Source organism: Engraulis encrasicolus, chromosome 16 (genome assembly GCF_034702125.1).
Source record: "Engraulis encrasicolus isolate BLACKSEA-1 chromosome 16, IST_EnEncr_1.0, whole genome shotgun sequence".
Taxonomy (NCBI): domain Eukaryota; kingdom Metazoa; phylum Chordata; class Actinopteri; order Clupeiformes; family Engraulidae; genus Engraulis; species Engraulis encrasicolus.
Window position 1 is genome coordinate 28,691,631 of NC_085872.1, and position 16,324 is coordinate 28,707,954.

Here is a 16,324-nt window from a genome sequence, read left to right on the forward strand (position 1 = left end):
CTCCCCGACCTCTCCCTCTGTGTCACTCCATACCCTGTGTCTCTCAGTACACTAAAACAGACAGAGAGGGAAAGTAGTGATGGACGAAGGAGAAAGACTGTCTTCCGTTTTTTTTGTTTTTTTGTTTTTTTTAAATGATCACTAGTTGGGGAGAATGTACTACTTATATAAACGACACTTTTGGAGGGGGTAATTGCTGATTTTTTTGTTTTTCCATTTTATATGTCTTGTGAAATGGCTTCACCACCTCATCCCAGTGGCAAGTTTGCTTTGAGAATCAGTTCGCTCATTGCTGTGTTGAGATTTTTCTGTAGGTTGCTTTTGTTTGGCCCGCGCTGCTTTCGTCTAGAGAAATTAAGCAGTAACACTTTACTTGACGCCGGTGTCATACGTATGACATAACAGTGTCATAACTGTGTCATAATAGTCTCATGAACGAGTCATAACCATAATGCCAATGTCATAAACGTTTTATGGCCATGAAAAGTTGACATTATTAGGCCTGTGTTTGTCATAACCGAATTTCACTTAAAGACAAAGTCATACAATGTTTATGACATAGACATAATGTTTATGACGCATTCATCACTGCATTATGACAATATTATGACACCGTTATGTCATACTTATAACGCCGGCGTCAAGTAAAGTGTTAGCTATTAAGCTAATGCAGTCAGGCTCCTACCCCCCATGGAGGCCTGTTCTGCTGACCAAGCCTTAACTTAAAGAAATACACTGCATTCACATTCAGTGGTAAAACTCCTGGAAGAATGGATCCGTCCACAGCAAAATGTGGCTTAAATTCACTGTAGGTTCACAGTGTTTTTTGTTTTGTTTCGTTTTACGCAATCAAATTGTTTCGTCTTTTGGGTATATATATATATCTATATTAATAAGTATATATTTAGTGTTCCGTTTATCTTCAATTTGTTTTAAATTAGATTTTGCTTTGGCCTTTAATTGTGAAGAAAGCCTTACTAGAATCCAAAATATGAAGGTGAGAATGCATGACTCTGTCTGATGATGATGATGATGATGATGTTCTCATTTGATGTGGGCTCGAGGTGTGAGGCATTCTCCTGAGCAGCACAGCAATCCGTACCAAGTGCTGATGAGTGTAGTTTATGCAGACGCGTCTGTGCCGTCTTACAGTCTTACAGTAGCAATGTTTAATCCATTAGCCAGGTGGTACGTAGCTCGCTTCTAGCGAAGCATTAGGTTTTTTTTTCCTTCATATGTTTTTGACACCTTTTAAGCTATGCAAGACAAGCCTAACTCAGAATCTATATTAAAACGTCACGTAAGACAATACCTGTGCAACATTTTGTTGTCAAGGCAAGGCTTTAGGTTTCCCTTTTTGTTATGTACAAGTGAGAGATATTTTAAAATGAAAACTTAAGTTTACGACTATTGAAACACTGGAATGCATTCCTTTTTTTGCCATGTTCTAGGCCTCTTATCCTTTGTTGCGCTTTTTGCTTTTATTGTTTCTGTTGCCATACTTGTGTAAACTTCACCTTGTGTGCCATTGAGAAGAAAGAAAAAAAAATTGGTTGCTTTGTCTTATTTTCTTACATGATAAAAATAAATAACTTTGGAAAATCTAGCCTAGGTGACAAATCCTTTTCTTCCTTTAGTGTGCGTGCGTGCGTGCGTGCGTGCGTGCGTGCGTGCGTGCGTGTGTGTGTGCGTGTGTGTGTGTGTGTGCGTGCGTGTGCGTAGTATGTGTGTGTACGTGCACGCGTGCGTGCCTTTGTGTTTGTGTGAGCGAGAGAGAGATCTGTTCACCTGATCCTTGTGAAGTACTGGTGTGTATTGGAGATAAGAGACAGAATGAGTGTAAGCCGTGAGTGACAAGCACATGGTAATATGTGTGTGTGTGGCTCCTTAGGTTTGGGACGTGAGTTATGGTGTGCAAGAGAGATGAGAGCTATTTCACTTTAGAAGACACCTTTGATCTTTTGGTGCCTCTTTCTTTGAAAATTAGACACAGGGCCATGCCCATATTATCTTTTTTGTATCACACCTGAACCCCAGGGTAGATTAAAGTTAACCACAACAGCTTTAATGAATACAAAAAAATGGAAAATGATTGGTACAATAGCCCACCTGCCACTGAATAAAGAAATGTCACAGTTTGGGTACATTACATTTTTCTTTCACCATTGAGTCTGGTGACATTATTCTTTATTACATGTAAGATATCAGCATGGAAAGAACTGAATTAAAATAGAAATTAGACCACATTGACATGCTGTTGCCATCGCATGTGGATGAGGATAGTATGATATTTCTGACCAAGGAAATTGCATTATGGTCAAGTCAGTAGAGAGATTATGAATACATATCCCAGAATTCCCTGTCAGGGACAGCCACTAGAGGTCTCAGATGAAAGCCCACCGATGTGCATGATGTGGTCTGCTTCAGCACGAGCAGTGAGCACGGCAATTATTCATAAGCTGCTGCGGCTGCGGAAAGACTTCACTCACCTACAAATCCAAGCAGAACAATTGCAAAGGCCGTCACAGATCAAAGAGCATAATTATGCCGTTCAGAGAACTGGAGCCAGCCTAATTTTGGCAGATAGTCAAAGTAGAACGATTTGACATTTCAAATTAGTTCTAAATCTGTTTTATAAAATTATTACTGGATCAATGGTGTCCATAAATTGTCTCAAAATGTAAAACAGATTAAGAGTTTCACATGACATCCCATGGATTAGTTTTGGCATTTGGAAGGAGAGGATTGCCTTTTCTAAAATATTCTACCAGCAAGAACTGAGCTTGTGCGCAGCCAAACATAACAGACAGATCTCCAAAGGGGGCTGCTCCAAAACCTCATTTGGGTATGGCTGCTATCTCATCTTTATATGTAGGTTAAATGCAATAGACTTGAAGGACCACACATGAATGAATGACGTAGGCAGGCTACAGGAAATACCTCGGAGTCGTCAACGCGATTCAAGCTCCCAGTAGAGCTGAGCAGACTAGCCAAGTATGCCTGATATAGGGTCTCACTCTTGCCGAACGGATCCTGTATGTGCGACTTGGGCTTAAGTTGTGCAGAAATGAACGTTTGATGTTCATTGCTTGCACCAACACGGGAACAGCAATTGACTATTTTTGCAAGATCCTTCAAGACTCGAATAAACGCGTTCCGAAATAATTTCTCTTCCGTCTTTTCAGGAGCTCCTCTCACGGCAGTTTAGTGTAAGGACATATCTTTCATTCTCTCTTCTTTTGTAACATCGAGTCATTGCGGTTTTGACAGCGCATTTGACACAGAACATCGTTGTCATGGACTGTCATCTACACGGATATTATATCCTGATTCACATCGAAGGATTTTCGCAGCAGAAAAAGTGGGCGTTTTACTAACCACATATTGATGGGTCATATTACTGGCATTGGACAGGAGTAAGTTTACACTTGCCATTATATTCACAGACAGGCTACATTTTACTCCACTGAAAACAGGTATTTTTGTTAATTGCATCTAAAAATCATTTGCCTGTGCTTCACAGAGATGGTGCCCATGAAAATGGACAAATTTTAACTCGTACGCTGTGCCTGCGCTTTTGGTTATCCGAGTCGTAATCTGTCATGGCTAACGAGGAGCCTTACGATAACCGCAACATTGTGGAAAAGTACATCTATTATAAACTGATCAAGAAGGGAATTTCGTGGGAATTCCATGCTATAGAAGAAACAGACGCATCCACTAACGGGCTCAAGGACAGACCTACTTTGGTGACACGGCGGTGCCAAGCAATATCGGCTGAGAGGGATGGCGCTTCACGAGTCCCATCCTCCGACCCTGACACCGCACTTCACCGAGTTCTACGCGAGGCTGGGGATGAGCTCGAAAGACTGTATCAACCCGACTTTGCAGAGATGTCTTTGCAGCTGCATCTCACATCCACCACTGCGCAACGAAGGTTCACCGCAGTGGTTGACGAGTTGTTTAGGGATGGGGTCAATTGGGGTCGCATAATTGCGTTTTTTGAATTCGGAGGGACAGTATGCGTGGAGTGCGTCAACAAGGAGATGACTGCTCAAGTGGACAACATTGCAGGCTGGATGACCGAGTACCTCAATGGACCGCTACAAGATTGGATCCGGGAGAATGGAGGTTGGGTAAGTATCATGCGCAAGCAGCATTCTCCTTTCCTCCGTTCTGCTGCGTGCTCTGCTTGTGGTAACGCCTCTTTTAGAATGACGCTTGTATTTCTACCGTCGCTGATTTGAAGGTCGTTGTTTGTTCGCAGTGTATGGCCAATAGACTTGATGCTATCCGTCACACCTCCCACACGCCCCTGTGCTTCTGTCATCTATGAGTGACATCCGCGTAAAGATACCGTGTCGTGTCTGTTGAGGAAGCTCACTACCCACTGTCTTTAATTGGCACAGGGCAGAGCGATGAACATTGCTCGTTAAGGATTTTAATCTGTTCCTCAAAGTTTGGAACATATGTGCTGGTCCCTATCAAACCAGACCCCAGCTTGTAAGGGATGTTAGTAGGATAAACCACACATTGTAAGTGAAATATCAAACATCACTGTCCCTCAAAAATCCAGAGTAAATTGCAGTCAATTCCCCAACAGCATTGGCCTAGAAATGTCAGCAAGAGAGGAGAGGGGTGTGGGCCAAAGCCAGAGATGGATGAGTGTTACAGGCGGATACTGGAGATCCTGGCAGCCAGGCACAGGGTGAGAGAGAGAAAGTGGGATAACTGATGTGCAGGAGGAGAGAGATGGCAGCCATTAACCAGTGCAGAAAATCAATTCAGCTCTACAGAAGCACACATGGATGCATGTCAGGGCACATGTCAGTGTAATTTAAATGGCCCCTCTGGGCAAGACACACACAAAGCATCACAGTGACTGGGGTTTGGGCAAACACAGTGACAGAACCATCTTCCGGGTGCTACATGTGGGCCTTAATAACACAGACACAGTGTCGTTATTATACATCGCACACATGGACCCAAACCAGTCTCAAGAACACAGGCCATCATTGTCTTGATATATATTTTGATTCTGTCCCACCTTTCCCCTTAATTACCTTCGGGATCAATAAAGTACCTTTCTCTCTGTTCTAAAAGATCAGCATCTCACTATCTGAGGCAGGGGAAACCTGTGTCATCTGTGGCACAGGAGCCAAAGTGGCTTGCATGCTCACATGCAATCCGCACAGTGGGGTAGCCTACATGCCTGCCGGAGCTATAGTATGGAGAGGGGGGCAAAGGAGAGTGGGGGATGCTGCTACTGCTGATCATACATTCTCTTAGCCTAGCGCAGCCAGACCCGTACAGCAAAAAGCTGTACCAGGGTCTAGGAGAGCTGGGCAGCAGTGTGGGCGGGATAAACGGTTGCTTCAGCACTCGACGTCACGCAATTGGATGGCAAACAACCAATCCCCACACACTTCTGTGTAACGTCACAGCTGTCTCGTACACGCGACACGCCCTTTGTAGTTGAAGCGGCGTAGTCGAGCCGTCGTAGCAGTGAATTCGTGTGATGACCACAGCCACAAACAAGTTTCCTAATAAATCGTGTTTTCACTTATACAGTTCAAAAATGCATCGTTTTCAACCACATGGCCCTCCTTGATCAATCAGCGAAATGTCGAGCAATTTGGGGCTTGTTAAATGGTTATATTTATGATTGTTGTCAACATGGCATGTTCGGTGTTAGCTAGCTAGCTGTATACCCATAACTAATACCGGTACATGGCTAGCAGCTAGGTCGGTAGACCAGGTGTCATTCCCATCTATTTAGTAAGCGACTTACAGACTTTCAAAGCTCCCAAATGTCTCGTTTTTAATGACATGGATCATGACATGGATTAGAATTTGGGGCAGGCATATAATACAAGGCTGGATACCTAGCTCTGCTATTGACGACAGGTTAGCTAGCCACTAGCGAGGGCCTCTTTGTAGGTGAAACGGCAACTTCCAGCCGTAGTAGCAGTGAATTCGTGTGATGACCACAGCCACAAACATGTTTCCTAATAAATCGTGTTTTCACTTATACAGTTCAAAAATGCCTCGTTTTCAACCACATGACCCTCCTTGATCAATCAGCAAAATGTCGAGCAATTTGGGGCTTGTTAAATGGTTATATTTATGATTGTTGTCAACATGTCATGTTCGGCGTTAGCTAGCCAGCTACCCATAACTTTCCCAGATTGTCGCTCCCAACGCAGGACGCTCCCCGGTCAGCTCGCTCCCACTATCCAGACTATCGATCCCACCGCCATATAACGGAGCTAGTTATCTTTTTGATGTTAGTCTTAGAAAAAAAAACTAGGGTTAGAAACAAAAAACTAACCCTAACCTGGATACCTAGGTCTGTGTTGTTGACGACAGGTTAGCTAGCCACTAGCTTGGTAGACTCGGTGTCATTCCCATCTATTTAGTAAGCTACTCAAAGACTTCCAAAGCTCCCAAATGTCTCGTTTAAATGGCATGTGTCTTGTTAGAAATTGGGGCAGCAATTTCATTCTACACCTACAGTAGTGGTCTGATAATAACGTGTGACTATCTGGTTCTGTAAAATGCTCAACTTAGCTTACCGAGCTAGTTTAAAACATCGAATGATCAAATGGTAATGTGTTGAGGTCTATTTGTGCCCCACAAGTTCATGGTGTATTATTACATCAATCCATGTCAGCCACGAAATGTATTATCATCCAGGCTTTTTAAATTAAGTAAACACTTTCGTGCTGTACGTAGCACGGACGGACACCATGCTTCTTCTTAGAAAGTTTCCTGTTTACTAGGTAGCCCGGCCCCCCTCGCGATTTGATTGGCCCTGTCATCGGATAACTTTCAGCCTCGCAAAACGACCGGGGTCCGCTAGACTGCCCCCGGGAGCAAATTCAATTTGCGGTCGCTAGGGGCGTCTAGATTTCTAGGCTAGCATTCTCTGCGATCGGTGAAAAACTAACAGCAAAAAATTAGAGGCTAATTAGCAGGGAGCTGTTCAAACGAAAACTTTAACACACGTCTGCGTTATTCAGCCTAACTGTCCAGAGGGGGTACGAGTCGCTTCATCAATGATGTATGGTGCGAATTTCATCTTTAAGGAAGGAGCGTTTAACATTCCCCCCGAGTGCCGACCTCCAGAAGATGGCAAGACTCCGTATCAAAGGCTGCCTCTCCTGAGGAGCCCAGAGCAAGAGGCCCATTGGAGAGTTCCATCCCCTCTCTAGTTAAGCACATTAGACCCGCTTGATGAACCTTTTGGACATGAAACATTTGTCAATCAGAGAAGGGTGTTTTTAGTTCCTACATTTACATTTACCTGTCAGTGAGGAGAAATGCATAAGCAAAGGATATTTAAGCACTAATGTGAGGTGGTACATTTTTTGTGAATATGAATTGTACATGGTAATAATGTTCATACATAATGATACACAATTCATTCCTGGGTTAAGAAATGTAAATTAGTAGATATAAATACATAGCGTAATGTGCTGAAAATGCCCCTTGACTATCTCTTCCATAGTGAGGCATTTCAGTTGAACTTCGGAGATATCGGTGTATTTAAATATTCATCTGTGCATCCTTAGAAATTAGTTTTGCCCTTTACAAGAGGAAACAGAGAAGACACAATTCACATTGTTAATATCTAAACATGTCACTCATTCAAGAAATCTCGGAATGCGACGCCCCTTCTGAACAGCATTTAAAACCTCAGTGAGGAGGATAATATACAGTTACTACACATTTATTATTTTATGCATTCAGTATACATTGCGCTTCAGACAGCATATTTATCTCATAACTGAAGTGATGAGCAGATGTGTTGTTGTTCTGTAGGTAGTGACTTGGCATTTGTGTGTGAACTTTATTGTTGTTAAATCAGGTGACCATATCCTCTACACAGCAGTCACAAGTTTGTCAGTTGACAGTCGCAAGACATCCTGCCAAGACATACAGAAGTTAAATATGAGTGTTCATTTATGGGTGTGTGTGTGTTATCACTCACTAAATAAGCTAGACATACAACACCAGCCAACCTCACTGTGCTGTGTGTGAGTCGGATTTGGAAAAATATGAGGCCTGACTGGCCCCTTGTTTCCTGTTGTTTGAATACAGGCCCTGCTCAAAATAGTTAGGCTGTGGCCTCCCAGTTGTTGAGTCTGTAAATCCTGCTGTGCTTTCCTAATCACAACACTTCTTTAGCTCCAACAATAACACATTAAATATGTTTGTCCTCCTCTTGTCTAGTTTGCAGTAATTATCATACACTTTCTATATTGTGCACATGACATGAACCCCCACTCACATGCACACGTGCGCACGGTACACACACACACACACACACACACACACACACACACACACACACACACACACACACACACACACACACACACACGTACACACGTACACACGTACAAAGTCATATTATTATTCTCTCATTTCAGCGGGGAACCCCCTCCTTTCTCCTCTGAGGAAAGGCAATTGAGGCTAGATTAGGGAGCAGAGCTGCTCTGGCTGACAGCATAATCACTCCCTGGTCCCACGCGCGGAGCACCTGTGTTTATTTGTGCGCTTGCTGTTGCAAGGGACGAGTGATTGGATACAGTGGTAACTGCCAGCCTGAGCCTCCCCAAATTACACGTCTGACCCAGACATGGCCACCTCCCGGGTGGAGGTGGTGGCTCCAGGGTTGGATTGGTGGGTGGGTGGGAGAGGTAGGATAGGGTTAGCCGGGTGTGGTGTGTGGGGTGGGCTCCTCCTGGGTAGATGGACCCATGGCCTCTGATTAACATGCACAGTAATGTTAATGTTGTTACATCATACAGCTTATGCTGCGAGTGGTCTAATTTAAAGCATAACGTGTCCTTTGTCTTTTTCGTTCCTTTTGTGCACTAGACAGACCTATGATTTGAGGAGCAATCCTTCTCAGTCTTTATGTAATCATCAACAATGCCCATGTAAGCACCTTGTCGGTTGAAAAGAAAGCCTTCAAAGGCAAGTGCCCCAAAAGGAAAAGATGATAGGGGTACCATTATATGTAATCTCTCCCTCTATCTTTGTGCCTTATCTCGAATGGGAAACCACACACCAGCTGAATATGTAGGCTTGCAGCACAGAGACACAGTGCACAGGCATCTGTATGCAACGTGATAGTCTGAGACAGCGGGAGTAGGCCATTTGAACAGCACAATCTAACGTGACACTCCCTGTGCGTCTGGTAAGGGTCACAGGCAGCAGTATCAACAGCCTTTCACAGGCGGAAGTGAGAGCTCTTGGTCAGCAGGCTGTGTTTACGGAGAACGAAAGGGAAAGTTATATTAGGGGGGTGATGCTGATGTGAAATCCAACAGAGCAATGAACCACTGAAGAAGAAATCCACATGCACTTTACACATGCATCCACATTTTCACTGTTTTTGTGTGTTTTGTGAGTACAGTATATTGACAGAAGAAATCTATGACATAAACCGATACTTTGAGCAAAAAATCCCCTCACCATCCATTTTGGATGAAATATGTAACTCGTTCATTCTTCGCATCTGACTGCCCAAGGTCAAGCAAGCCGACCTTTTTTATCCTCCTTGCTGGTTTTGGCCAGAGGTGAAAGCATAGCGGAGTACCTGTGCAGTGCCCCAGATTGGATCTGGACCCTGTCAATGAAAGAGGCACTGTTTGCGCGGCACAGTCGAGGCTCTGTGAGTTTGTAGCGCTAGCTAGCAGCACACAAAGTCAGTGAGCGGGCAGGGTGTAAGTGAGCCGAGTGCAGTGGTCCAGTGGGCCCTGGCCAGGATTCCCCCCTCAGCTGTGCCTCTCGCTGCAGAGAGGGCCTCCAGTCCACCACCAGCCATCTGCCACTGTTTATGAACGTCATCCCAGCACCCCTAATCTCAGCAGCACTCTTACAGCTCTTACCAGTAACCAGGGTCGCTTATGGCTTTGGCTTGGCACAGGACAAAGCCATGTGAAAGGCCCCCCCAGCCCAATAGATACAATGTAACGAGGAAGCAATTCTGGGGCCCCTCTCTCCCTGGGCCAGGGCCAACTGCCCCCCTTCTGCACCCCTGCCAGTAGCAGTGCAAACACAGTAACTGGACTACAGTCCAGTACTGCCTCTTGCTAACATCTTTTTCTCTGTTTTTTTTTTAATGTTTGTCTTTATGTTTTTTACTCTTTCTGCTTTCTCTGTGTTTGTGTTTGTGTTTGTTAGGCTACCCCCTTCCAAATGTTTGCAGGCTTGAAAGGGCGTTATCTAATTGCTTCTGCGTAATTGTTGCGATTTTGTGCGCTTAAAGAGCTCAGAGGATTATAGAGAATTCCCTCCCTGATCTTTGGGTTTAAAAGCTTGTTTGAAGTTCAGGTTCAAGTATGTCAGCCTGAAGTAGGCTACTAGTCTAGTAGAAGTAGTACAATAGCCAAATGTGAATCTTTTAAGGCGGCATTGTGTAAATCCTAATATGCACAATATGTATCTATGAGAAGAATATAAATTAATGTACTGTAACATACTTATTCCTTCCGTTTTCATGTTTAATTATTTACATGTTTGCCTTCCAAGAGGCTGCATTGAGATGCAGTAGTACCTCCTTGTAGAGTCCTGGCCAAGATGGCATCATATCAAAAATGAATGTGTAAAGAAACGTATGGATAGACGCAGAATATTCACACCAATTAAAGAACACTAACACACCAACTCGGACTAAAAACAAGAGCAATCTTACTGTAGATTGCAACCTGCCCCCCTGGCCAACCCCCGATGCATGTGATGTATGTGTATGACTACTGTAGGTAGGTGTTTGGCATCCCCCTGTAGACTAGACCAGTGTTTCCCAACCTTTTTTGTCTCGCGTACCCCCTAAGCCTCTTAGTTGTGCCATGAGTACCCCCTAATTCATGTTCTATATTGCTTTCTCTGTCCTGATGTGACTACTCCATACATTTGTTATAATAATAACATCTTTCCAAGTACCCCCTGCAGTGTGCTCGCGTACCCCTAGTGGTACACGTACCCCTGGTTGGGAAACACTGGACTAGACTCACACATAGCAGGTGGACAAATACAAACGCAATTGTAATACCATGCCCAATCCCTTTCAGGTAAGGGCAAAATACTCAGAATATACTTAACAATGAATTGATGATATTCAAGTTTGCAATGATATTCAGAACTAATAGTCTGATCTTCCATGCAGCAGTATCCAATGCATTGAGGCCAGTGTGCGTGGCCTGTCATCAGGAACACCAGTGATGCGCGGGTCGACGAAAAAACAAGACACACCCGACCGCTTTTTTCCCTAGTCCGCCCGCTTGCCCTGCCCGCAAGAAATATTCATGAAAAAATATTGACCCGGCCCGCTTCCCGACCCGCCTTTGAAAATAGTAGCCGTGCGTCTTTATGAACACCCTAGCGTCATTGGCAAAGCACAATCACGTCAATAAAGGTCTTAAAAAAGGAATTTGCGTCAAGAACAAGACAGCTGTGCATTTCAACAGGACATGTTGGATTTTTGAACCCAGGCCATGCAATGAGGACTGCCGACTGTCACCTGTTTATTTCGGTAACATCGTCGTTTGGATACATGGAGAAAATTAATCTGTAGGTTGGTGAGCAGACGGAGCCAGCCGTCAAGTGGATTGCCTCGTAGTCATGGTACGACACAGGAAATGAAAACGAACTCCGTAAGCAACCCATGAGCGCGAAACCATTACAATTGTATAAGAAAATATGTAGGCTATATCCATCACTGCACTGTTTAGAGAGCACCCTCTGTGTTCTTCAAAATGCACTCAATGGTTGCACCTGCTGCACCAGTTGCGCGCAGAAGATATTCGGCCGACGCAGGAGCCTCATTAAGTCTCCTGCAGAGCGCGTGGCACCATCGTAGGTATTCAGCCATATAAACTTTGATCTATTTCGCAAAAAATGTCCCTGTCTGCTAAAGTAAACTATAGCCTATTGGCTAGCCTATAGCCTACTTTAAAATTCGGCATCATTTCAAAGGTCCTGACCGACCGCACCCGACCCGAATTTCATTAAAAATAATATTTCATAACCCGTGCCTGCGGTCGACCGCAGTTAATTGCAAGCGCCCGCTTCTTTCGGGTCAGCCCGCGCATCACTGAGGAACACTGTACCAGAGAGAGTAGATAAGAGAGAGGTTCCATTGGCCCATTGTTTCCGGGTTCTACAATTGCAGGGGGGGGGGTACCCCCCTTTAGGCAGACCTAAGGACTGTTCTATTCAATGCTAGGAGTATTATGACACACCCCTTTAGGCAGACCGGAACCTGGTCATGTTAGGTGTCCATAGCAACCTATTACATTGGCATATCTCTATACTTAAAGAATCTCTGACAATACTGGACACTCCCATTCCACTCATGTTGGTGAAAATAAAACCAACAATTCTTTCAAGACATACCAAAAGAGTGAGGATCATTTAACATATCTGTAGCTCTCCACATATGGGCTTGCATGGCCAGGGGCACCCAGGTTTGAATCCGGCCGGCCTGGGTCATTTCCCAACCCTAGCCCATCTCTCTCTCCACACTCACTTCCTGTCAGTCTTCACTGTCCTATCTGAAATAAATGCAAAAAGCCGATACAAATATATATATATATATATATTTTTTAAAAACATATCAATAGCCTTTAAATGCACAAAAAAAACATTCTCCCGTGCAGCAGTGTGAGGCCTGACTACAGGAACGGCGTATTATAGACCCCCATTAGCTAGCTCCCTCAGGTCCCCCCACACCCTTCCAGGGTCCTCGCCACGCCGAGCAGTCGCTGGCTGGCTGACCGGCCTCGTCCGCCTTGGTGGTTGTGGGTGAAAAAAAATAAACGTACGAAAAATTAAACAAAAATATCAGAAACAACATATGTGGAGCTCGTGGCACAACTCAAAGGGGATCGAAATATCATTTTAATACCGCCATTGGATTACATGCTACGATTTTCGGCTAAAAACGCTGTTGAGGTCCCATGAAATCGGGGGAAGTGACGTCACTTTCAAGCTCTATGGTGGTGGTGGGTGAAAAAAAATAAGAGGGGACGACCTGGGTGTTGCTTTCCTGAGGGTCCCTGGCAGGGTGTGGTGCTCTGGGCTGCCTCACTGGCGGACAATGACACCACAGCAGGTCAGTGGAGTTCACACACCCCAGACCATTATAGATATCCATGTGAACTCCTGGGTGGGTGTGGCCAGTCTTGAAAGGATATCTCTGGATAGATTGTGTGTGTGTGTGTGTGTGTGTGTGTGTGTGTGTGTGTGTGTGTGTGTGTGTATGTGTGTGTCTGTGTATTGCATGTACTGTGTGTAGTGTGTATTGCGTGTACTGTGTGTAGTGCGCGTGTGTTATTGTGTGTGTGTATTGCATGTACTGTGTGTGTCTGTGTATTGCATGTACTGTGTGTAGTGTGTATTGCGTGTACTGTGTGTAGTGTGTATTGCGTGTACTGTGTGTAGTGCGTGCGTGTTATTGTGTGTGTGGGTCTGTGTGGGTGTTTGTTGGCATACGCGTGTGTTTGTGTTCAGAGTGTGTGAGTTGGAGTTGGGTGTGCATTGTTGCTATTATTGCTGGCTGTTTTGGGTGGTACTCTACAAGGTAATTTAAGTGCGGCTGTTAAAGCCTTTGTTAATCCCTCATTTGGTCGGCGGAGTCCGTTCATGGTTCATGGCCACCACCGCTCTTATGTGGCTTTCCATGTTGGAGCTGAGAGGTTTGTTTCATGGGTGTGTGTGTGTGTGTGTGTGTGTGTGTGTGTGTGTGTGTGTGTGTGTGTGTGTGTGTGTGTGTGTGTGTGTGTGTGTGTGTGTGTGTGTGTGTGTGTGCGCTAGGGCTGTAACAATACACTCAATTCACGTTTTGGTTCGTGTCACGATTTTCGGCCTACGGTTCAATACGCCCCGCGATTTTTGAAATGTATGAAAACTATGATAGTTTTACAGTTTAATAAAAAATTATAATGACGATGATTTAAAGCACTATCACATCATATCATGTAGTTGTTTTCTGGACTGAAAGGTAACAACTTTGAAAGGGCGTATCATGATAATGCCCCTTTGCATCGTGAACATGATACAGAAGCATGACTCTGCGTATCGCGATTTCTCGGTTCGATACAATATCGTTACAGCCCTAGTTTGTGCACGCGTAATTCATTCATTCGCGTGCACGTATGTGTGTGTGTGTGTGTGTGTGTGTCTGTGTCTGTGTCTGTGTCTGTGTCTGTGTGTGTGTGTGTGTGTGTGTCTGTGTCTGTGTCTGTGTCTGTGTCTGTTTATGCTTGCGCGCATGCGTGTTGGGTTTCCTTCCCTGCCTCCACACATAGCAGTGGAGCTGGTTCGTGCATCCTCAGAGGCTGTCTTGACATCACAAATTACCCCCTGAGCAGGGAACGAAACACACGCAGATGAATTATGCATATCGGGCATAATCTCTGACACTTAAATGGCCATCCCTCAAACAAGACCATGCCCGCCACGTGCCCGGACGGCCCTTCTCCTCTTCCCAAGTACAGAGCTGGACTGGCCATCTGGCATAGCGGGCATTTACCGGTGGGCCCAGCACCCTCGTGGGCCCCTATTTTCAGAAATGTAAAAAACGGTTGTTTTTTTACATTTCTGAAAATAGGGGCCTACGAGGATGTGGGGCCCACTGGTGAGTCACTTCTGTGCCGCTTATTATGAGGGGCCCCTTTAAGCCAAAAGTGCCCAGGTCCTATTCCCCCCCCAGTCCAGCCCTGCCTAAGTACCTGCGCATACAGTGGCTGGTGTCAGGTGACTGCAAGCGCTTTTGAAATATGCAAAGCTATGTGAGATGCCTCTAAAGATAGAAGCGTGATCACGCCTCCATAGCGCCAGCTAATTGGCTTATTATGAAAACATCAGAAGATTCTGACGCGTGGCTTTTGGGGTGGGCAGGCGTGGGAGATGGCACAGTCACACAAAGCTGACACCTGCTCCGTGTGTGTGTGTGTGTGTGTGTGTGTGTGTGTGTGTGTGTGTGTGTGTGTGTGTGTGTGTGTGTGTGTGTGTGTGTGTGTGTGTGTGTGTGTGTGTGTGGCAAGGGGGGAGTTTAGAGACCACCATGGTGAAGGGGATAGAGGTGAAACTGGAGAAAGATGGAGAGCGAAGGAGATCTGTCTCTTCTTGTGTTGATGGCAGGTGGTACACCTGGCAGACATAAGGCCAAACTGAGGGCTTGCACAGTACATAGAGACAAAATGTTATTGTATATATTGTGTATACTTTATATTATATATGAATAAGTCATTATTATATAACAATAGTACAATATTATGATTAACATACTATTTTCTCCTTTTCGCGGCCAGACATGCTGGAGGAAGGCTGTATTCCTATTTATGGATGTTTCTCTAAGTCTCTATGAATAAGAATTCACTCTGGACTACTGTGCTGTTTTGTCCTTGTCTTTTGCTGCTTTTGGCTTTGTAACAGTGGGGTCAGGTCCTGCAAACAGAACAAAGGCATGCAGAAAAGTCATTCACGGGTTCCAGTTCAGATTTAGGCTGAACCGAGGGTTTTTTTTTAGTCACACACAATGACTTTGGAATGCCATGTTCCAAGTGCTGACCCATGAGGCTACACTAAATGCCACAAAATGCATTGTCTTTGCTCCGTCACAAAGAGACAAGTGAAAAGAAAAGTGAATGAATGAATCGGTTTCAGGAATTGAGAGAAGAAAAAAGTATCTGATTCCAGTGGCTTGTGAGTTCCGGTCATGAATCTCGAGAACAAGTGACAGATGGACCAGACCATGACTGCACTCCAGGCAGACAGGCAGGCAGGCAGGCAGGCAGGCAGGCAGGTAGGCAGGCAGGCAGGCAGGCAGGCAGGCAGACCAGGCAGGCAGGCAGGCAGGCAGGCAGGCAGGCAGACCACACACAGATATAATACTGTACTCCTGGGCAGGGTAGCAACACCAGCGCTCCACCACAGGGATACATATCTCTCCCCTCTCCCCTCTCTGCATGCAGTTTTCTGGGGGCAGAGGTGCAGCAAGACAGGGGTGTGAAGTGAAATCAATACTGTGCTGTTGTCAGTGGGCGACATGTGAGCTCTGAGGACGAGAGTGACCAACCAACCCTGGGGATGCTCACTTCCTGTCACATGGCCACAAAAGCACCATTAGTTGTTTCATCCAGCCAGGCGGAACTACTATACTACCAGAGATTCTAATATAAGTGAAAAAAGTGAAAGTCCAACTCCCATTGTCATTGTGACACAGCACTCCACAGCACACAAGTGAACACTGCACACTGCACACAATGAAATTGCATTTATGCCTCACCCGTGCAAGGGGGCAGCCCTC

The 16,324-nt window shown here is 45.1% G+C and overlaps 1 protein-coding gene across 2 annotated transcripts in view; it reads left to right on the forward strand.

Annotated features, from left to right (window-relative positions):
- Positions 1–2,977: 2,977 nt before the first annotated feature.
- The window catches only part of bcl2b (BCL2 apoptosis regulator b), a 32,890-nt gene continuing 19,543 nt past the window's right edge, over positions 2,978–16,324 (forward strand). Inside the window, exons 1-2 of one of the 2 annotated variants that reach the window (XM_063219278.1) lie at positions 2,978–3,416; positions 3,524–4,136. In XM_063219278.1, the coding sequence (XP_063075348.1) occupies positions 3,603–4,136 (534 nt within the window). In that variant the 5' untranslated portion in view covers positions 2,978–3,416; positions 3,524–3,602. Of the gene's footprint in view, positions 4,137–16,324 lie in introns of both variants that reach the window. The other variant, XM_063219277.1, reaches the window with a different exon arrangement.